This window comes from Labeo rohita, chromosome 13 (genome assembly GCF_022985175.1).
Source record: "Labeo rohita strain BAU-BD-2019 chromosome 13, IGBB_LRoh.1.0, whole genome shotgun sequence".
Classification (NCBI taxonomy): Eukaryota; Metazoa; Chordata; class Actinopteri; order Cypriniformes; family Cyprinidae; genus Labeo; species Labeo rohita.
The window spans coordinates 23,942,545-23,966,510 of NC_066881.1; the positions used below are offsets into that span (position 1 = coordinate 23,942,545).

General features: G+C 37.0%; 1 protein-coding gene across 10 annotated transcripts in view; it reads left to right on the plus strand.

Annotated features, from left to right (window-relative positions):
- macrod2 (mono-ADP ribosylhydrolase 2) overlaps positions 1 to 23,966 on the plus strand; it is a 668,211-nt gene that overhangs the window by 231,252 nt on the left and 412,993 nt on the right. For all 10 annotated transcript variants that reach the window (XM_051125202.1, XM_051125209.1, XM_051125205.1 and 7 more), the window contains exon 5: positions 13,564 to 13,680. In XM_051125202.1, the coding sequence (XP_050981159.1) occupies positions 13,564 to 13,680 (117 nt within the window). The remainder of the gene's footprint in view (positions 1 to 13,563; positions 13,681 to 23,966) is intronic.

A 23,966-nucleotide genomic window follows, 5' to 3' on the forward strand; every position in this document is an offset into this window, starting at 1 on the left:
CGGTCGCTGATACCCTGGAGCTCACATCTTTGAAAGTGTTGAATCAAATTTTCAAATAAATGTTATGTTTATTAACAAACCACATATATGAAGTCTAAACAAGTACATTCTCACCTAAAAACCCTCCATTCTCCATTCATCTCCATTAAAACTACATTTCATGACAATTAACAGTGTTATTTATAAAATTATAGTGAATTTGGCATCCAGCAGTGAGAAATACTGCATGCAGAGTGATACAAACAGTGAAAAGTTTTAAGTTCTGACATCGCTTGAATATCACACTCTTTTATTAGCCAGTCATATTCAGGGACCAGCAATAGCACAACAGCAATAATTAAACACTTGCATAGTTGTATGAAGTCTTTGAAATGACAGGACTGTCTTTCACAATTAAAATGTTTTAGTGGTACATCTAAGTCTCTTTGGTTTTATTGTGCATATTTGTGCTAGTGGATGAACACGTGAATGAGTCTTTGTTTATGTGTTGCCGTGGCTTTGCTGTAGATGAGTAATTGCAACTGTATGAAGAGGTGCCAAAGGCAATTTGACCTGAGGGTGCAGGTGATAATGGTCATATCAGCCGAGAATTTTCTTTGTAATAAGACACTGTGTGAGAAGTCAAAGGTGAAAAATCACAGTTATATTGTTTGGAGGAGGAAAGGATGTGAATTTGTGTCTGTGTGTAAATACATATAACTGTCTGAAGGAAATCACAACCCAAAGGTCTTCAGCCTTGAAGTGTGGCTGCAGTTTGTTGAGAATGTCGACCGTCTCTTGCCCTTATTTGACAGACTCTGCTTCCTCTAGAGACCACACCAGAAATACAAGTCCAACCAAACATCACAAAACATTCAGAACGACCGGCAAGTGTCAGGGCTATGGTGTCCCCAGGAATCCGGCTCCGCCGGGGGTCTGGCACCGAGCCGTCCGCAGCTGTCAGAGTCCTGTGCAGCAAAACGCCAGCACCAGATGAGCTTTGGTAACCTAACCTGGCCCAGGACGCTTTATGAGCCTGGGAACAATCCTGTGTTTTCTTTGAAATGCCTGACCCGACCCCCTGGGTGCTAGACACTAGTGTTATTCCAGTGCTACCCCAATGACTTTGTTTTTTTCTGTTCCCTTTTTTTTTCAACTGTGGCCAAAACATTATAGAAAATGCATTCTGATGTGTCTGCAGATCTTCTAATTCAATAAGAATGTTCAGAATGGCATTCCTGTCTTTTTCTTTTTCTCAGAGTTGCTTTAAGAGGTGTTTTGGTTGTGTTTTCACAGGTCCGGTCTAATGACAGTGATATGTGAGTGCACTGAAAAGCAGTTTGATCACAGTGAGAGACTGAGGACTAAATAAACAAAAATGTAAAGAGTCTGTCCTGCCATTGTAAAACCTTTTATGAGCTCTTTGCTTCACTGAAAGAATATAGTCACAACAAAGACAGATCAAATTTAGTTTTCTAAGATAGCCAGGGCTGCTGGATTCATTGTTTGGACCTTTAAGAGAATGGATTGTGTGTATCTTCCATATTCATTTGTAAATATAAGAGCACTGCACTTCAGTGCATTTTTTGTGTGTCCGTGTTGTTGGCTCTAAAAGTATGTAGCATGGTAAATACGTTCACTTTAACAATGAAGACAAGAGAGAGTGAAAACAAATCATGTTGATCTATGTTGTACTTGACCCTGTAGAGCATTTGTTTCCTGCTTTGTACTCCTCCATCATGAAATATGTCCAAAAGTGAGATCTACCCCACCCAGTGATATCCATCATAGCCAACATGACAGTCTAGGCTCTTGTCTACACATTTTTCAGATTTTTTTTTTAACCATTCTTTAAAATGTTTAAAAAACTTCAAGGCAATAAATACCCAAAGCATAAAGTATACACAATATTTTATACACAGTATCACAGTAGGTTACTCGTAATGTTTTTAAGGAGGTTTTTGTAGAACGTTGATATGTCTAAGTTAAAAAAAATATAGATTTTGAAATGCGTCTCTTATGCCACCAATGTTCCACCAAAATGTATTTATTTGATCAGTAAAAACAATAAATATAAAAACTTCATTGCAATTTACAGTACCTATTTTTATTTTAAAATACAATTTGTTCTTTGTAATAGCAAATCTGAATTTTCAGCAGTCATTACTTCAGTCTTCAGTGTCACATGATGCTTCATAATTCATTCAGATATGCTGATTTGCTGCTAAAGAAGAATTTCTTTCTGTTTTCAATGTTGAAAGGATTCTTTGATGAATGTAAAGTTTAAAAGATCAGCATTTATTTGAAATAGAATATTTAGTAAAGCCTGCTGTGACTTGTTCGATTGAATAGATCCTTTGCTGAATAAAAGTAAAAATTCCTTTTGAAAAAAATACTAATAATTGACCAATCCTACCCCCTTCCCTCTCTCCCACTTCGCTTTCTGTCCAACTACACTGTCCTTTATCTAAATAAAGACATAAAAACACCAAAAATAAATCTTTAAAAAAATTAAAATACAAAATAAATAAATAAGACAGTGAAATATTGACATGTAAATTAATATTTATATTTATTGAACTAGTTTAATTAAATATTTATATTTTATAAATATATAAAATAATTTATATTTATTTAATGTAGTTAATATTTACAAAATGTTTATAAAATTGTTTTTGTAAAAAACTAAAATGATGAAAAACGTCTTGCCTGTTTTACATGCATCACAGTAATGTCTTCACTTTAGAAGTCTAAAGTGTATAGAATGGCATATACGTGTAGATGGGAGGCCAAAATATATATCCATGTAGACGGGCTCAAACATAAAAGACTGAATTCTTAGCTGTATCTTCCCTGTCAAATCTGATATTAACATTGAGACAGGTGAGATCTGTATAATTTCAATCACCGTTTTGAAGAGAAGTTGAACAATGTCGCTCCCTCTATTCCCACTGCCTGAAGAGTGAGTGTGATTAGCTAATATAACAATTCGTTGGAGCTCTGAAACTAGCGACGGGTGACGAGACGTCTAATATCTGACATTTAGAGTTCTAAGGATCTCTGATTGGCACTTGATTAGGGTCTAATTCATGCCATTATCTCCTTCAGTAGAATTAGCTGGGTAGAAAATTGTGTGGTAAATCACAGGGGCTGGGAACAGGAGGGGCGGGGAGGAGCCGGGAAATAAGACATAGAGTTGGAATCAACACTTTCAGTTACCTAATCATAAAGTTGACTTTCGGCCCAACAGAATGGCACGGGACCACCAAGTGTTTGCCAACTCTTTTGGCACAGAGGCGTTCCTCTCAGTGCAGTTCATTTAGAACAATTTACAGAGTTCTTCTGCTGCTTCTTCCTTTCCACCTCCAGAGTTTCCGTTCCTCACCCAGCCCACCCTAACCCAACCCGGCCTGCACTTAATGGCAGCCGCTCCCCCAGGCCTGAACTCCAAACCTCAGCGGGGACAGAAAATAATTAGGGAGGGAAAATTGCGCCTGACACCATTTCTGAAAAGCAGGGTATTGTAATGAAAGCAGAGCAAGGATCTTTGTGTCAGAGGGAAAAATTGAAAGAGTCGGCGAGAGAAAGACTTTGCGAGAAAGGCCTTTGGGGGGTTAGCGAGGCATTACTGTCTCGCCACAGCGCTTGTGGGAAAACGTTGAAACTCATGCATGTGCCCAACAGGTACCTGACTTTTCTCAAGGCATCGTCTGCACTTTTGCAGGAGGAATGATAGGATATTGAGGTTGCAAGGATCTGAGAGAAGCACCTACACACTCTGTACAGTAGTTTTGTTCTATCTACAATAACATCCAATTTTATTTTTGAATTCTCTTCTTTAAACATTTTTGTGCATTGTCATAACATCTTGCAGTCTTTTTTTTTCTGTCTGAAATTGACTGTCGTGATGCAAATTTTTCATCTCGTCTTCATTACTGTTGACAAAATCAATGCGGAACACCTTCAAAATGAATAACTCAACTGGCGCTGAGTCACACATCCTACAGTCACACGCCTTGAGCAGATCGATGCAACATTAGCGGTAATGGCGGAGGAGACTTGGAATGGCGGTGGTGGACAACACCAGATGCTACGCGGCATAGTGGGGAAGCGGATAAATGACAGATCCGTTGTTGAAAGGTCCAGCGGGGGCATCGTGGCTTTTGAAGAGGAGTGAAATATTACACTGGGTGGCACAGTTGCAGGATTACTACAGGCTGAAAGTGCTGTTTTTAGAGCCTTGGCAGCTGTCTCGAAAGCACGGGAAGCCAGGGACTGCAAATTTCTTTAATAGCCAAGCGATCAGTGTTTATACTTTAAGGGACTTGCGTGAATATGCTCGTGCTGAGTTTTATTTGATGACCCCGTTTGTGATGTCACACTATAATTTGCATAATGAGATGATCAAAACGTCTCTCAGAAACATCTTGGACTGTGCTCAGTGTGTCTGACAAAGAGCAGGCAAGTACAGAAACAAGTGTGTTGCTTAAGTGTATCGGTAAGACATTTAATTGTAAGGCTTGCACCGGAACGACGCAAATAGCACACTATATCTCTTAGGTAAAGGTGACAATAAACACCACACTTAGCTAATGACGATCAGAGGCTGCCCTTGTAAGTTCGCTAGCGTTGCAATCAGCAGGGAATTCTCCTTAAATCCTCCCCAGATTAGAAAATAAATTGACACCCCGGCTCGCATCTGGGTCACGCTTCTGCTGCGGCTCGGCTGAGACCTGCTTTCGGTGTTGTTAATTCATTTGTCATGAACAGAAATCATCTGAGTCGCTAGGGAACGATTGGGAACAGTAAGTCCTGCATTCGGAGCCCTACACAAATTCCCCTGGTTAGACAGCCACGGTTATTGATTCCCGCAAAGAATTACATTGTTTTGTGCCACACGTTGTTGTGTCTGACTAGAAAGTCGAGGAATCGGCTGACTGGACATGATTGCGCCCGGGATCCAGGCCCGGGCCCCTGGGCTCATTACCTGGGCTGGATGGGAGAATAGGCTCTCGGCTCTGCTTTCTCATCTCGAAAGCCATTTTTTTATCGGAATTCATCTCTAAATATACCTGCGGTGGGTGAGGCGGGGGGTTAGCGAGATTACGGTATTGAGCCGGCAGACGATTTCAGTTTTAGCGCCCAAAGCGATTTCAGATTGCCTGTCTTTAGAGATGTATGTATGCCGGTGCATTTTGATACCTTCGCTTAGCAGCTAAACGGAGAGCATGGGCTGCCACTCACGCTGACGCTGGCATCACCTGATATGGCATCTGCGGCACCCAGCCCGTTGAACTCGTCTCCAAACAAATGGAGCGAAAATTAAACCTGAGCCACTATGATGCAAGGCCACAGAAATCAGCTGAAGCCTCTCAACCCATCTAACGGGATTTGCTGTCACAGTGAGCTGAACTCCCAGATTACTTCTGAAAATCATTACTTGCGTCGCACAACAATGCAATCAGTTTAATATCCTTGGGAAGTCACATAGGCTGGTGCCAAGCAGACGTTTGGTTGCGACGCATTAGAGACCCGGAGATATGTTGCTCTGAAGCTCTTGTATTGCGGATATTTTGTAATCGGGAACTCGCTTTAGACCTTGCAGTCCGGCAGCCTCTTGCCTAGAATATTGATGAGAGTCTGAAAACACCCCTAATGTGAGTGTCGGTGTGCATGTGGGTGATAGATAATCCCATGCAGGCAGACAAAAGACGAGAGTCCGGGGACTTGAGCCCAGTGAGAAGAGGATGATGAGGAGGAGGACGATTCAGCAGCAGCTGGTGAAGGCTCCAGGGCACCTGAAGACATCTCTCACCCGGTCTGGCTCTCTTCTCTCATGGGGAGAGTTCACCTAGCACCTGCTGGAGGTGATCTGAAGATCCATAAAGAACTAAATCTGCACTCTCACACAACCGCGTTCAATCTACCAACGTTCCTTCTGGGTGTTTTCTTTAACTTCAGGCAGTTTTATGTCCCTTATCTCATTTTTCATCTTAGGCAAGAAATTTGAAAATGACGAGAGAAAAAAATCAGGAATTTGCAAAAATGTTAAAAACAAAAACAAAACAACAGGAATCTGAAAACATTTAAAAACAAAACACACACACAAAACTGAAATTTGAAAACATTTAAAAATGAAACCCAAAACAAAACAGAAATGTGAAAATATTTAAAACCGAAAAACAAAACTAAACAAAACAGGAATTTAAAAACATTTGAAAATGAAACAAAACAACAGGAATTTTAAAACATTTAAAAACTAAACAAAACAAAAACAAAAAAAAAAAAAAACAACTGGAATTTGAAAACTGATTTGAAAAATGAAACAAAACAACAAGACAAGAGGAATTGAAAACATTTAAAAACAAAACACAAAATAAAGCAGGAATTAAAAAACATTTGAACAAAACACAAAACAAAAACAATACAGGAATTTGAAAACAAGAAACATGAAACAAGCAGGAACATGAACAAAATCAAATTATAAAAATGCATAAATAAACATCTTTCATACATTTCCATCACTGTTATTTCCAAAATGTATGTAATTTTTAATGTGTTTTAATACAAAAACAGCTGTTATATTATAACTATTATAACTATTTTCTATTTTAATATGTTTTAAAATGTTGTTTATTCCTGTGATGTCATAGCTAAAATTTCAACAGCTATAATGTCAGTCTTCAGTGTCACATGATCATTCATTCAGTATTCTGATTTGGTACTCAAGAAACATTTCTTGTTATTATCAGTGTTGCAAACATTTGTGCTGCTTAATATTTTGGTGAAAACCATCATACATTTATTATCAGGATTCTTTGTTAAATAGAAAGTTTAAAAGAACAGCGTTTATTGTAAAAATTGTTGTAACATTCACCTCTTATCAATTTAATGCATCCTTGTTGAACAAAAGTATTAATTTTTGAAAACTTCCAACCCCAAAACTTTCAACTGTAGTGTGTTTGATTTATTTTGCAGTGTTTTAGAAGTTGTTTTTACGTTGAAAACAGACACATACATACATAGGCTGTTTTTAGTCCTAAGTCATCCCAGTCTACAGTATATACGGTACATTGATCAGCTAAATCTTCCTTGCCTATAAGCCATTTTACAGTGTTCCCTAGAGAGTTGCTGATTTTATAATACAACATGCATTTTTGCATTGTTGAAATTGGTGTGTCTGCTGACGGCCTCTAGAAATCTACATATTTCTATAAGATTTCACTGAGCCGAGTCACTGGCATTGTCAGTGATAAACACAAAATAAGCAAGAGAACAAAAGGAAAAAACACTCTTTTAGGCCCGATCCGAGCAAAGATGAAAGCTATCAGACTAGTATGGTACATGCTTGGCGTGGGATTGTAAGGATACTGAATAAATCAGCATTTGTGATGTTTTTCTGACCAGTCTGAGACATGCAGAAGGCAACGATACGAGAGCTGCATAAGCATCAAATAATCAGACATAGGAGAGAAGGCTCCACGAAAGCCGAAACACATCTGATGTGTTCACCAGCAGCATCAGGTCAGCTAATAATGGGCTTTGACAGGCTGTGAGGAGGTGAGCAAATCTTAATTTTGATCATGTACTGATCGACTTGTATCACCTGATCTCCATCCGCTCCTTGGCCTCCAGCTCCAGATTTTGCTGAAACAGCTCTGTACAAATAGGAACCGTGAAAGTTCACGATTTGAACTTTGGCATTATTAGAGGGAGACATTATGCTAGTGCTCACCTCTAGGTGATGTTAGCCAGTGTGTATGTGGAGTTGTTGGGAATGCATGTTACTTGATTGTAAACATGTTTTTATAAGGTGCATTTGTGAGTAAACATTTTTTCTAGGCTCAGACAAGACGTAAATAATATGTCTTTTATGAAAACTTAAATACTATTATTTTTTAATTGTATTTATTTATTTTTAAATCAACCTCAGCAGTGGGTTGCTTGAGGACTAGGATAAGTCATCAGCAAGCGGGATAAACCGTAACATCATGAGCTTTTCTTTTAACCGTGCTTAATGAAAAACAAGCATTTTGCAAAGCGTTATTAATTATTACTTTTAAGTAAACATCTTCATGCGCTTTTCCAAACAGACTGCCATTACTGAGGGTTTATTTCCTGCGTAAATGCTTCCCTCCCGCTGAAGCCCAAACATTCATACATGCATGTTGATTACCTATTCAACATACTACATGAATTTATTGCCTTTTAACTGTGCTTGCAATCTGCAATAACATGCTCTGCTTCCTGTAACGCTCATCTCTCAAAGGCTGTGGTGTGCTTGACCAGGCGTATTCACGAGAGGCGTGATTCACAGCCAACTGACTTTTAATGCTAACGCATAAGAGCTGTAATAATGCACTTTACATGCAGCAAAATATGCTGTTTTTACAGCAATGCTGTTTGCTGAGCAAGAGGCTTTGAGCGTAATGGCCTGCTATATAGTAGACATTGTTTTATAAAGTGTTCAAAATTATACAATAGTTGGTTCTGGTCCTAGAATTTGATTAGCTGAGAGTGCTAAAATACAGCAGTGGAACTTTGACTGTCAGTCTGTGAAATAGAAATTGTCAGTGATTCGTTTTGTAGGCTAGGTTGGTATAAATCAGTGGATCATTCACTGAACTGATTTGTTCAAACCATGAATTCATTCATGAATTCGTTATACAGTTGAAGTCAGAAGTTTACATACAGCTTGCAGAATCTGCAAAATGTTAACTATTTAACCAAAATAAGAGGGATTATACAAAATGCATGCTATTTTTTATTTAGTACTGACCTGAATAAGATATTTTGCATTAAAATATGTTTACATACAGTCCTCAAGCGAAAATAATAGTTGAATTTATAAAAATGACCTTGTTCAAAAGTTTACATACACTTTATTCTTAATACTGTGTTGTTACCTGAATGATCCACAGCTGTTTTTTTTAGTGATAGTTGTTCTTGAGTCCCTTGTTTATTCTGAACAGTTAAACTACCCACTTTTCTACAGAAAATCCTTCAGGTCACACATATTCATTGGTTTTTCATTTTTGTGTATTTGAACCCTTTTCTTACAATGACTGTAAGATTTTGAGATCTATCTTTTAACACTGAGGACAACTGAGGGACTTATATGCAGCTATTACTGAAGGGTTAAACACTCACTGATGCTTCAGAAGGAGACACGATGCATTAAGAACAAGGGGTGAAAACTTTTGAAGAGATTGAAGATGTGTACTTTTGTCTTATTTTGCCAAAATATCTTTTTATTTTTCATTTAGTACTGCCCTTCAGAAGCTACAGAAGATACTTGCATGTTTCCCAGAAGACAAAATAAGTTACATTTTTCTTGATCTTCAAATTCAAAATGTTTTCAGCCCCCAGCTCTTAATGCATCTTGTTTCCTTCTGAAGCATCAGTGAGTGTTTGACCCTTCTGTAATAGTAATAGAGTTGTCCTCAGTTGTCCTCAATGTGAAAAGATGCATCTCAAAATCATACAGTCATTGCTGGAAAGGGTTCAAATACACAAAAATGCTGGAAAACCAAAGAATTTGTGAGACCTGAAGGATTTTTCTGAAGAGCAGCGAGCAGTTTAACTGTTCAGGACAAACTAGGGTTTAAAAATTCATTCATGAAAATGAAGTGAAGCATTATTGTTAAGGAACGAAACAAACGACTCTCTTTATTGAGCGAGTCGTTGAATCATTCACAAAGATTTAATTGTTTAAAAATGCTGATTCATTCAGGAATCAAACAAATACGGTTTGTTGGAAGACAAAACGGTCAGTACTGTTTTGGCGTTGTTTAGTGCTATCTTCGCTGACTGAGCTGAAGTACAGACAACATTATATTGTCTGTAAAATATAAGTTTCTCAATATTAACTTCCTTCTTATTGAGCTGTTGTATAAAATTAACATTGTTGAACTTGAGCGACCTCTCCATGTGGTCGATGCTGATTTCTCAGCAGCTGTATGTTTTAAAGAAACATACAATCTTCACATAACGGCAGGATGTAAAGAAGTACGCCTACACAACTCTGTCAACATGTCCATTGCGTTCTGATGCCGTTTGATGCGGTAATTGTCAGGCTGTCTGAGCAACTGATTCTCTCGTTGCAAGCTCTGTCACTGTCTTCATCTTTTCGAACTGAGTGCTTTCTCAAAAGCCATCGGAATCTGTATCTGTCGACTTGCTGTCGCTCAGACCATTAAAGATGATTGATCGGAGTGGAAAAATCTTCCCTCCAGCTGGTGTCTCCTAAAGAAAATGGTGACGAAAAACCTGCGTGTAGTTTTTGTCAACTGACGAAAGAAGAAGAGGAGCAAGGAAAATGGGGCTTTGCTTTTTGCCGAAGCTGTTCGCACTCATTTACAACGTCATTGCACAATGAATGAGCGAGTGGATCAGGTCGATCATGAAATTTAGCTGGAGCTCATCCTCTCTTCTGTAACAGCGGGCTGTCTGTCATCTTTATTGCCTCTCATCTGCTTGTGTCATTAGCGTACTGAGACTGATCTCCTTTATGACATGCTGTTCATCTCTGTGCAAACCAGATCAGTGGCAGCAGCTAAAACATACATTTAGGTCACATGTATCACGACCTGTTGGCTGGGGCGTTCAATCAATCACAGATTATGAAGCTGTTTTAAAAAAAGGCATGATTTTTCTTCATTTGTTCAAAGTCAACATGAACACCCTTTGAACGCGTTTAATGTCAATAGTGTGACATTTTGTTGTGAAATATTATGTAACTACATTTTTTATGCTTTATGTAGAAAAATAGCTTGTTCTTGTATTAAATATGTCCCTGAATGGTTGACGTTTTTATGTTGTCTGCCATGCAATAAATAAAAATCTGATTTAGAAAGATAATAACATACCTCTCATGAAAAATGCATGATTTGACATATCATTCATGTCTAAACTTAAAAAACAGTTGCTTTAATATTTTCCCCTAAATTTGTGACCTTGCACCGCAAAACCAGTCTTTAGGAGCATGGGTATATTTGTAGCAGTAGCCAAAAACACATTGTATGGGTCAAAATGATCTATTATTCTTTAATGCCAAAAAACATTATGATATGTAGTAAAGATCATGTTCCATGGAGATATGTTGTACATTTCTTACCATAAATATATCAAAATTTCATTTTTGATTAGTAATATGCATTGCTAAGAACTTCATTTGGACAATTTTAAAGGCGATTTTAGATTTTTTGCACCCTCAGATTCCAGATTTTCAAATAGTTTTTATCTCGGCCGAATATTGTCTTGTCCTAGCAAGCCATACATCAATGGAAAGCTTATTTATTCAGTTTTTACATGATATATAAATCTCAATTTGACCCAGAATTGACCCTTATGACTGGTTTTGTGGTCCAGGGTCACATTTAAGTATTACATCTCTTTAATAACAACAGTTCTCTCTGGTCCTCGAATCTGATTGGCTGATAAGAGTTTGATATAAGACAGACCAACAGAACTCCAGCAGCCGTTTCACCGTTTGTAATTGTATCACTCCGCTTGCGGTACTACTTACAGCAAGTGTCATGGCCCAAATCCAGTATCGTTTTGTAAATATTACTGTTTTTGTGTCACGGAAGATAGTTTTAAGAGGTTTTCAGGTGAGAATGTACTTGTTTATAGTTACAGTTTGTTAATAAAGATAACGTCTATTTGAAAATTTGCCTCTACGTTTTCGGACGCGTGAGCTCCAGGGTGTTGGCGACCGTTCTGCGTTTATAAAGCCGCCGAGAGAAGCCTTAACTCGGCCAGATCTTCTGGAATGTACCGCTGGCTCTAATATCTCTATAGTGGTTAAACATGAGATATAATTCGTTTTGGGGTAAATCTACCGGGCAGTCTTTAGTTTAGTAGTTCTGGCAAAATCTCATTTATATGTAAATTTATTACTGTATATCAGAACGCCTTTACTTTTGACTGAATTGCCTAGCCTTTTTAATGGCTGTTTTCGTTGCTTAGTAATATTATTATTCGATAAATAATATTTTATATGAACAATACATTTAATAATAGCGTTTAGTATTGAGAAACTCAATATTTTTATGAGTGAGTCAGCAGTAAAAAAAGGGACTTTGGTAAAGACTTGTATACTAAAAAGGTTTTAAGCGTAAGTTATTTTAGGATAAACAACAGCTTGACGCAGCGAACAAATGCACTGAGCAGCAAAATCGCGCTTTACAGATGAAAGAATATTAACGTTACCACAAACAATAACGCTTTCATCGTGAATATGAATAATGAACGCTCTATCAGATGCAGGTACGTTAATCACACTCGCTCAGTCCATCTCTCATAATACTCATACACGATACAGTGAGGTTTTAATGCAGTAATACAATAAGCTTTCAATGAAGCAACTCAACATTCCGTCGTTACTAGTTCTAAAGTAACGTTTTGAAATTAGTAACAGAGGCTTGAGCTCAACTGTTCAACTGTCAAACTTTGATTTGACTCTGTGGTGGAAGGAAGTAGTTCTGCACAGAAGAGGGCTTTTAAAGAGACTCCGTTGTTGTTTTGTTTATTTACAGACTCGTGCCGTCGAACTGTTGTATAAACGCAATATCACACTCGTAGACTTGAGATATTGCCTATGGCCGAATCACAGCCATCATATTGCTCGTATATGCAGCTATAAAAATGTAAGAAGGAGCTAGATTTGATTGGGTTGTGAAAGGTAGACTGCTATAATTGGTTAAAATTTTCTCCAACGTCATCTTTGGTTACATTAGAAGGACAGATAATGTATTTCAGATATTGAAAAAGGTATTACATTTTGATGAAAGATTATGAAAACTTTTTTTTCCTTGACATGTGTACAGTACATACTGTACTTGGGGTCAGTTATAATTTGATGTTCTCTTTTTTAATGTTCTTCTTGAGATTCAAATACAGGAGCTCTGCGTCTGTTTGCGTATTTCTGCTTACATGTTCTGCAGATTTATTTATTTTTCTCATAACTCTACCTTTATGATGTTTCTGTGTGATTGATAATGGGTCATGGGCTTTTAGAGGGAGGGAAACCAGTTGGATTTTTATTTCTCTGCCTACTCATGTGAGCTGTACCATTAGTCAGAGGCATCCTGGGTTTACCCATGTGAAATTTAAAACATCGGGAGGTGGCGACAACCAAGGGGGAGCAAAACAACACAAAAGCTTCAAGACAAAAAAACCATTCATTTTATACAGATTTACAAAAGTGGTTTAGTATCAGTAGTTTAAAGTTAATGCCTCCTTCTTCCACAAAGACTGACAACATCCCTTTAAAATCTTTGATTTTGTTTTATTTTGTACAGAATTGAAATCGTTATATATTTTTCATATTGTTCCAAATCTTGTTCCAGTCTTCTGTGGAACACAAAAGGAGATTTTAATATTTTGGGTTTTTTTTTAGTCCCTATTGGGCATAGACAGACATTGTCACAGAATATAAACTGTTGTTGTCCGCGACAATTCTTTTGTGGTTCCGGATGTCAGTGAATAAATGGCAGCATTTGTATTTCAGCTTGGGAAAAAACTTTAATATTTCAACAAATATTTCTGTTGTCACATGAGTGCTGTGTTTCTCTCTTTCAGTGGATGGCTGCATACACAGAGCCGCGGGTCATCTCCTGTATGAAGAGTGCCACTCGTTAAACGGCTGTGACACTGGAAAAGCCAAGATCACCTGCGGCTACGACCTCCCTGCTAAATGTAAGTATTAGCATGTTGCCTTTATTTTTTTATGTTATTATTTTGCATGCAATGAAGACCACTGTATGCTGAAGCCAAGGGAACAGCAGCGCTCGCAAACCTCCTCATCGGATATCTTACTTTGTAGTTTTTTAAACAACAATCATGACTTCTAGAGAAGAGTTAATTACCAGTGTAATGAGTGAGTGTTACCATGCTTCAACTTTGTGATATTCCTGCGGCAGAGCACCCGTTGTTTGCAGCGATGCAGTTCGAGCGCGTATGTGTGATTAATGGAGTGGTATTATTAGTGCGCTGATTATCATGATGACTTGCTGTGGTGTGCTTGGCTGGCTGAAGGGGCCATCTGTACTCCAACAAAGACATTAAGGGAACTATTAGTTTGTAATTTGATTGATATTTCATCCTTGATTTATTCCATTAGCTTATGGCATTCTCTGACTCATGTGAGTGATGATGAGCATCACACTGGTAGCGGTTGGAAGACTGCGTTGCTACGAGGCGGCGTCGCGGGATTTAGAATGCGAGAGGGTGTCTTGTGTCGTGCTGTCCGCCTGCTGTGGTGAAGATGTGCTTAAAACATTAACGGACTCTAATCTATGAGATTCTCCTGAGGTGGTCTGATGTAGATAAACAAGGTCATTGCTCTGCTAAACCCCATTAGATGGTGAATTGCAGGGCTTAGCTGGTTTAACTGCTCTCCTAGCCACATCAAGCTTGTGTTTAGTCAGTTATGTGATTAGTTAGTTGGTTTAGTTGGTCAACCTGCTGGTCTCATAGTCTTACCAGCTGGGATGTGGTTTTCTGGTCTTATTGTAACTTACTGGTTAAGTTATCTAATCTTCCAGCCTGGTTAAGCCGATTTAGTTGGCAATTCATCTTGAAACCCAGCCTTTCTAGCTGACTAGTGTTCTTAAATGATGTAATTTGCTGGCCTTTAGATAAAGTTTTGTTAGCTGACCAGGTTTTATCCCAGCCTTTCTGGCTGACAAGTGCATTGAATTATGTAGATTGCTGGTTTTAATTATGTAACTTTCTGCCATCCTCGTTTGACTGGTTTAGTTGGTAATAGCTAGTCTCCCAGCCTGGTTAAGATGGTTTAGTTGGTAATGGCTAGTCTCCCAGTCTGGTTATGCTGTTTTAGTTAGCTGACCAGCTTTTCTCCCAGCCTTACCAGGTGACTAGTGTTTTTAAATCATATAGTTTGCTGGTCTTCATTTAAGTTACTTTGTCTTTCAGCCTGGTTAAGCTGATTTAGTTGGTAATCCAGCTGGTATCCCAGCCTCACTAGCTCACTAGTGTTCTTGAATAATGTGGTTTACTGGTCTTTAGTTAAGTTACCTTGTCTCCCAGCCTGGTTAAGCCTGTGTAGTTGGTAATACCTAGTCTTCCAGCCTTACCAGCTGACTAGTGCTCTTGAATGATTTAGTTTGCTGGTCTTTATTGAATTTACCTTGTCTCCCAATCTGTTTGAAGCTGGTTTAGTTGGTAATAGATAGTCTCCTAGCCTGGTTAGCCTATTTTATTTGGTAATAGCTAGTCTCCCAGCCTGGTTACGCTGATTTAATTGGCTGACCAGCAAACTACATAATTTAAGAGCACTAGTCAGCTGGTAAGGCTGGACCTTACAAGCTGACTAGTGCTCTTAAATAATGTAGTTTGCTCGCCTTTAGTCTATTACCTTGTCTCCCAGCCTGGTTAAGCTGGTGTAGTTGGTTATAGCTAGTCTCCCAACCTAGTTAAGCTGGTTTAGTTGGCTGACCAGCTTGTCTTCCAGCCTTACAAACTGACTAGTGCTCTCCAATGATTTAGTTACCTTGTCCCCAAGCCTGGTTATGCCAGTTTAGTTGGCTGATTAGCTTATCTCCAAGTTTTACCAGCTGACTGGTGTTCTTAAATGATATGGTTTGCTGGTCTTTAGTTAAGTTAGTTTGTCTCCCAGTCTGGTTAAGCTGGTTTAGTTGGCTGATCATCTTATCTTCCAGTTTTACCAGCTGACTAGTGTTCTTAAATAATGTAGTTTGCTGGTCTTTAGTTAAGCTGTCTTGTCTTCCAGCCTGGTTGGCCTAGTTTAGTTGGTAATTGCTAGTCTGCTAGTCTGGTTTTCCAGCCTTACCAGCTGACTAGTGTCCAAAACCTGTCTAACACTAGCAAAACAAGCACATTTAGCAAGCTAAGCCAGGATAGGAGACCATCTAACCACCTTAAGGTTACATTCTTGTATTCTTTTACCTGCACTGTTTTTTAAGTAGTTTTTCCATATAAAGAAAAACATTGGTTTACTGTTGTTGTATGTTCAATTCCTTTGTGCTTCCTCTAGCTTTTTTAAATGTGTACAATCATACCTCTTTTTTTTTTGTTATTCTGTATTTTGGTATTTCTGTTCTTGAAATGCAGAGCATCTGAAATATCTTGCAAACATTGTTAGGTGTTTTGTGTTCTACTACCTGTCTTTTCTAACAGGATGCTGATATTGACTAAATGAGAAGCTCTGTGGCTTCCTCTACTGTCCTTGATTTAATGTTATGTCACTTCTGAGCTAAAACAATTGAATTGGATGTAACAGCATCCAGCAACCTTGAAGCAATCTTTCAGACAGTGATGCCTGAGCTAAAGCTTTTTATAGGCTTATCGAATCCTCTATGGCTGGATGATGTGATTCATTAGTGGAAAGGCAGAATCTCGGCAAGGGGAACATACTGTATGTCTCCTCTTCAGCCCGTAGGAGATTCATCAGCCCTAAAAACATCAAACGAGTAAGCTGCATTTTGTCTCTTTCTGCATCAGCATCATGTCACTTCATTATTTCTCTGTCAAAGCCGACATCTACTGGAAGTCTTCGAGCTTTCCCTCGCTTCTCTTCCTCCCTCCCTCCCTCTCTCTCTTTATACTCTACCCATCGTTTGGTTTTCTTGTGTTGAGCATTTACTCTTCTGTGACTAATTTCTACCCACACATCCGTTCTGAGACTGTCTGTGTTTTTATTTTATTTATTTTCTTTTTATCATTTCAGAATATGTTGTTAAGTGCCTTCATTCAATAATTGCAGAAAGTCTATTTCACTGCTTTGTTTGTAGTTTATAGAAATCACGCTTTACAAATAAGTCACGCTGTGTCTCCAACTGAAGTTTCTATCAGATTAGTATAATTAATTGTAGGCTAGCGCCTCTAAGCTGGTTTTGCTCCAGGACAAAGATTTTATATTGGATGTCAAGTGGTGGCCCAACACAGTAACTTGTTTATTGCACAAAAGAAACAAAACTGTCCCTAGAACCAATTATGAGCAATTTTATTAATACCAGAACAGCAATATCAGCTAAAATGTACTAAATTGACTACATTTTTATTATTGGAACTAACACTGTGCTTAATATTTTATTAATCTTAAATGTCATGTACATTTGAAGCGAAGTACTGATGCTTAGCTTTTGATGTCAACAGTAAAAGATATGGGAAGCATTTTCTCCTCTCTTTTAAAGTCTGTTTATAACTTATCATGATTATTTTATATTTGCATTTTGCTTCTTGGGTATCATTTCAAGAAACAGATTTCATAATAATTTCAAATTAAGAATTTGAAGATCATTAATAATATGAAAGAGAATCGCAATGCAGTGCTGAATCTAATGCATTCAAGTCTTGAAAAACAGCTTCATTATGGCATGGTCTTTACGGTAGCAGAGGAAGGAAGCTCACCATTTACCACAAACAACACAGCATAGACAAAACAGGCTGGGACAGTTGCCATGGTTATACTTGCAACTTGCAGCACATTATAATGCATATTTATCATCTCTGAGGCTCGTTCTGATTGGACACACAAGCTCTCTCAGCATCACTAACTTGTATGTTTGCGTTCCATCGGCATCTGCTGCGAGATGGTTTACTCTGCTGCGCCACAGAGACAACCAGGGAGAGCGGGATGCAAATGGCACAGATGGTCCTTTTACCTTTTATATCTTGGCATAGTCAAATATTTCCAGCATGGGCTTTTTATGCTTCCATAATTTGCCAGAACACGAGCGCTTTTTCCCCTCCAATCTGCTCTCATAGAAATGTATCCCCCTCTCTTTTTGGTGGAGAGGCAGAGAGCGGGAGCTATACTGCCTCAGCCTTTTCTGGAGTCTTACCTGCAGGCTGCTCTCTTCCCTCTAGAATTAATGAGAACAGAGATCTTACAGTGTGCAAGGCCACGCTTCCTTCCTGCATTCCTTCCTCTAGTTTCAGTTGACCTGAGACTGCCTCATAAACTGAGGCACTGAAAGAAGATACCACAAAGATTCATCTTAGTTTATTAGCATCTTTTTTTCTTTTTTTAAATTAGCATTTATTGGCGTCTTTTTGCTTAGTTTTCTTTTTCTTTCTTTTTCCTGCTGGCCTGGTGAGATTTGTTTTATTTTTTTATTTAATTTAATTTAATTTTATTTTATTTTAAAATATATTAGCAATAACAGGCAGTTAACTATTAATAAAAGTAATAAAAATAATAATAGTAAATTTGTAGTAGTAGTAGTTCTTGAGATTATTTTATTTTATTTTATTTTATTATTATTTTTTAATAATTATTTAATTTTACTAGCAAATTGTTTGTCAGAAATATATTAGCAATAACAGGCAATTAACTGTTAATAAGAGTAACAAAAATAATAATAGTAAGTAGTAGTAGTAGTAGTAGTCCTTTCTTATTTATAGAATTTATATCATTTTATTTTATTATTTTGCCCATGACAGATCTCAATTTTTTAATTTGTCCTGCTGACCTGGTGAGATTATTTTATTTTATTTTATTTTATTTTATAATTATTTAATTTTACTAGCTAATTGTTTGTCAGAAATATATTAGCAATAACAGGCAATTAACTATTGATAACAAAATAATAACAATAACAAAAATAATAATAGTAAGTAGTAGTCCTTTTAAATGGGCTAGTATAAGTTAAGTTTAAAATATATTTAAATATACTGTTCATTTTTTTCAATACAATGAAAATAACACTGTTTAAGATGCCTTTTTGTCTGTTTAGCTTATTTCATGAATAAATTCAATTTGGCAGGATGAGTAAAAGGCCATTGTCCCCATCCCAGATGGTGAAAAGATAACAGATTTAATTAGATATCTGTTTGTCTTCAGCATGTTTTTATACCTGTTTGTATCTCAAAGGCTTTCAGTGTTGATTAAAAGCAAAATTGGACAAATAAATGGCAGGATTTGTGTGGTCAGGAAGGAGCTGAAAGCTCTGAAAGGGGAATTCAGTTAAAGTTGTACCTAGTGTGCTAAACTCCTCCACTCATCAAATGCTCATTCCTCAAAGGCATCGGCGCTGGCCCACGTCCCTGTTACAATCTGTCAAGGTCACCGGATGGCAAATTATATTGCCTTAGCTAATGTCGAAATTAAACGCAAAAGAGAGGGGAGGAAAAACAAAGCCTAAGGGATAAAATGCTTCCTTGTGTTTGGACAGAGATTCTGAATGCCAAGAAGAAACAACCCACCGTCAGTCTCAGGAAAGTGCTTGTAAGTAATGAGCTAAAACCCAGCTAGCCCAGGTCTTTTTCTCATACACATACTTTACTTGAAGCCGATGGGATGTGACATCTAAAAAAGTGCCCTTTTGGATTGCTGTTCCCATCATTTGATTCTCTCTTGCCAAAGACAAGAAAATTGGGCGCTATTAGTGATCAGCAGACCTCTTTCTTCTCAGTTTTTCTTTTCATGCTTTCTCACTTTTTTTGGTTCAGATAGAACCAAGACTTGTGTATCTCAGAGGCAAATGGGACACTTGTAGGATCAGGCTGTCACATGTGGCACACATTACTGAAGACTGGCCCTGGGATTATTAATAAATGACAGTAATTATCCTCCCACCATAGCGGAAAAGGCACTAAATAAAACTGCGTGTGTTACCTCAATCTGACAATGAAGCCAGTGATTTATTTAGGACAATAGCCTTTTTTGAGGGTTGGTCCTGCTCAGTAAATCATTTCTTACGAAAAGGTGCACGCTTGAAAAATTGTTTTACTTAGAAAGTTACTGTACTGTGTAATATTCTGAGGCCAGCTGTATGATAAAGCATGTGGAATTTGTTATGGAGTTCATTTTGTTTTTCTTAAAGGAATATTTCAAGTTTAGTACAAGTTGAGCTTAATCTACAGCATTATTGTTGACTACCACTTGTATTTCATTTATTTATGTACATTTTAAGTATTTAAAAGACAAAATGTGGTGATTTTATTAGATTTATATAATTGGTAAAACATGTCATTTCAGCTGTTTAATCATGATTTTACATTTGTTTTAGCATTTTAGTGTTTATGGAATTTTCTTATCATGGCAGTTAAGTTGTAAAATTGGATATAAGTTTATACAGGAGGTTTTTTTTTTTCTTTTTACTTTTATTTAATTCAGAATTGTGATTCAAACTCGCAGTTCTGACTTTTTTTCCTCAGAATTGCGTGACATAAAATAGCATTTCTGACTTTTCTTTTCAGAATTGAGATGTGAACTTGCAGTTACGAGTTATAAAGTCAGAATTGTGAGATTCTCACAAATGGCAGTTTATATCTCGCAACTCTGACTTTTTTTATTGCATTTCTGACTTTTCTCAGAATTGTGAGATATAACATGCAGTTGCAAATTATAAAGTAGGGGGAAAAAGACTGATGTTCTCAGAATTGTGAGTTTATATCTCACATTTCTGACTTAACTCCCAATTATGTGTTGTAAAGTCAGAAATTCAATATATAAATTCACAATTCTGAAAAAAACTCACAATTGTGAAATATAGACTGGTTATTCTGAGAAAAAAGAGTCTTTGAATTGTGAGTTTATATCAGATTTGTGAGTTTGTATCACGCAATTCTGAGAAAAAGTAAGAATTGCAATATTTAAACTTGCATTTATAAGAAAAAATGTAAGAATTGCAAGATACGAACTTGAATTTGCGAAGAAAAAAAACTCTGAATTGTGTTAGCAAGTTATGGCTATACTAAAAAAAAAAAAAACTATAAAAAAAAATAGAGTAGGCCCATTCAGTTGCATAATTAAAATTATTTCACAAAACATGTATTTAACCTGAAATATTCTGCTAAAAGTTGAACAGAGGGTAAAGGTTTATACAGTGCGAGTGGTTTTGTTTTTATGGAGTGCATATTTATTGTCTAGAGTTTCTGCATAAATTTCCGTTTTAACAAAATCCTTCTGTACTTCTATATCCATCATATCCCTAAAACAACCCTTTGTCTCTCGACACATTAAAAAAGGACAAAGATCATTGTCGAAAATATCAAATATTAATGCAACGGTTGATGGTGCTTGAATATCACTTCAAAACACTTTGCCAATGTGGTCATAAATACTCTGGCTAATCAACAGACGGAAACATTAGATGAAGCATTGTTATGAATTATTGAACCATCACACAACAGCAGATCCTTTTTTATGTTTGCAGATGTGATTTTCCCTCCATCCTGTTTTCATTTTAAAGAAAACAAAGTTCGGTTCAGTTTGTTTGCATGGATGTAGCGAGAGTTCAACGTTTGACCAAGGACACATCTCTGACTTTGATGTATTAGTTCACGCTCATGTTCTTGTAGGAGTACTGCGGTTTACTCTTTTACGTCAAATCTTCTTTTTTTCCCTGTCAAAAGGTGCTCTCAAGGTGTTCAAGGTGAAATCTGATTGTTTACAAGTGTATGCTCGATTATTATGCTTTCTGCGTCATATCTGCTGTGATCAATTGGAAATATATGTGGTTAATATCACTTTAAAATGAGCACATGCTATCTAATGCTCTGTATTTAACACTGCAGGGTAGATTTCAGCAGCCCAAAATGGTGTGGGCTACTTGACGGAATGGAGGAGGAAACTGATTTTATCCTCTTCCTCTTCTCTTTCTTCTAGTTTCTTCTTCGTCTCTTCTCCTCAAACCCAGCAGGGTCTCATCTTTATTAATGCGCTTCTACGTAAACAAAACTGTGCAGTATTTAGCATCAGCTGTCACTGTGGAGCCCCAGCACATTAATTGTTAAAGCCAAAGAGGACTGCCTGGGAAAAAAAGTTAACGTCCCTGAGGTACGTTTAAGACAGATGAGAAAAAGAAAGGATGGAGGAGAACGGAGGAGGAAGAGAGGGACTCTTGCTCACAGATCTTGTCTGAAATCACCCACTCTCTCTTTGCTGCTTGTTTTTCTCCCTGAGGCAGCCACAGATTGGCAGTTCAAAATCCTTTCAATGTCATTTATTGTTCTGTTTGGCTTTTATTCTCATTTTCTTTAAGATAAAACCTCAATGTACGCTCTAAATAATACATTATGCGCTGGTGCTGAAATTCGCAGAGACTACAGTACACATTCTTAAAGGTTTCGTGGTCACGTGTGTTTTCTGTTTTTGTTTGTGAAGATCGTTCGATAATAGTGGTTTTGAGTCAGTTGTGGTCACGACATCATGTTAGACATCGGTCTGATGTTTACAGTGCTTTCAAACATGTTTGTTTCTCTGTCTAGTGCTGAACATTGCCAACGTAGCACCTAAGCTGTTGCCAGAATCATTTTAGCACTCAATAACTCACTACCTGCTGCTACAGCTTATTGGTGATAATCGATAACGAAAATATTTGACAACAAATTTCATGTTTGATTAGTCAAGTCATTAGTGGCACCACTTTAGATTAAACAAAAAAACATTGCAGTGGAGAATTGTATTTTTATAAACAGGATATTATTTTATTAAAGTTTTAAAATTTTGAAATCTTGAAACGCAATTTATATTATGTCTAATACCGTATGTGTTACCTGTGGAAGCCCGTTTCCACCACTGAATAAAAAAATTGTAGAAATTCAGAATTCTGACTTTTTTCCTTAGAATTATGGGATATAAACTCGCAAATGCAAGTTTGTATCTCGCAATTCTGAATTTTCTCGCAGATGCAAGTTCATATCTAGCAATTCGGACTTTTCTCGCAATTCAGACTTTTTTTCTTGCAAATGCAAGTTTGTATCTCGCAATTCTGAATTTTCTCGCAGATGTGAGTTCATATCTAGCAATTCTGCCTTTTTTTCTCGCAAATGCGAGTTTAGATCTAGGAATTCTGACTTTTTTTTCTAAGAATTGTGTGATATAAACTCACAATTCAGACTTTTTTTTCCGGAGTTGTGATAAAAACTTGCAATTTTGAAAAATGAAGCCAGAATTCTGACTTTTCTCGCAATTCTGACTTTTTTTTCAGAATTGCGAGATATAAACTCACAAATGCAAGTTTGTCTCTCGCAATTCTGAATTTTTCGCAGATGCAAGTTCATATGTAGCAATTCTGACTTTTCTCGCAATTCTGAGTTTTTTCTTGCAAATACGAGTCTAGCATCTAGGAATTCTGACTTCTTTTTTCTCAGAATTGTGTGATATAAACTTGCAATTCAGACCTTTTTTCCGGAGTTGTGATGTAAGCTTGTAATTCTGAGAAATGAAGCCAGAATTGTGAAATATAAACTCAGAATTAAACTCACAAGATATGAACTCACAATTTGTGACTTTTTTTCTCAGAATTGCTGGATATAAAATCTCGTAATTCTGACTTTTTTTCTTGCAAATGCAAGTTTATATCTAGCAGTTCTGACTTTTTTTTCCTAATTGTGTGATATAAACTAGCAATTCTGAGAAATGAAGCCAGACTTTTTAGATATAAATTCAAATTTAAACTCACTGCAATTCTGACTTTATAACTCGCAGTTGTGTTTATATCTCACAATTCTGACTTTATAACGTGCAGTTGTGAGTTTATATTTCGCAATTCTGACTTAACTTGCAGTTTTCCATTTATATCTCACAATTCTAAGACAAAAAAAGTCAGAATTACAAGTTTGTATCAGGCAATTCTGGAAAAAAAAAGAATTCTTGTGAAATGTAAACTCTCATGTGCAAGGGAAAAAAGTCAGAATTGCGAGATACAAACTTGTATTTACAAGATAAAAAGTCACAATAACCTTTTTATTTTTTATTCAGTGGTGGAAACAGGCTTCCATAGATACCAGTGGTGTTATATTTATATTATAACACATAAACATAACACCATTATTTAAACCAGATGAGCATTGAAAAGATTAATAAAGGAAATAAATTTCCCAATCTTTCAATACAAGTCTTTTCTCATGCTTTTATCTTCTTAAATCTTTTATTGTGTTTGTTTATAATAAATACCCTAGACTCCTAGTTCTAGCAATTGCAGGGCTGTGGGGGGCCCCATTTAATGCATCTGGGGTTTCAGAAAGGGCAAAAGACGTCTCTGCAGATG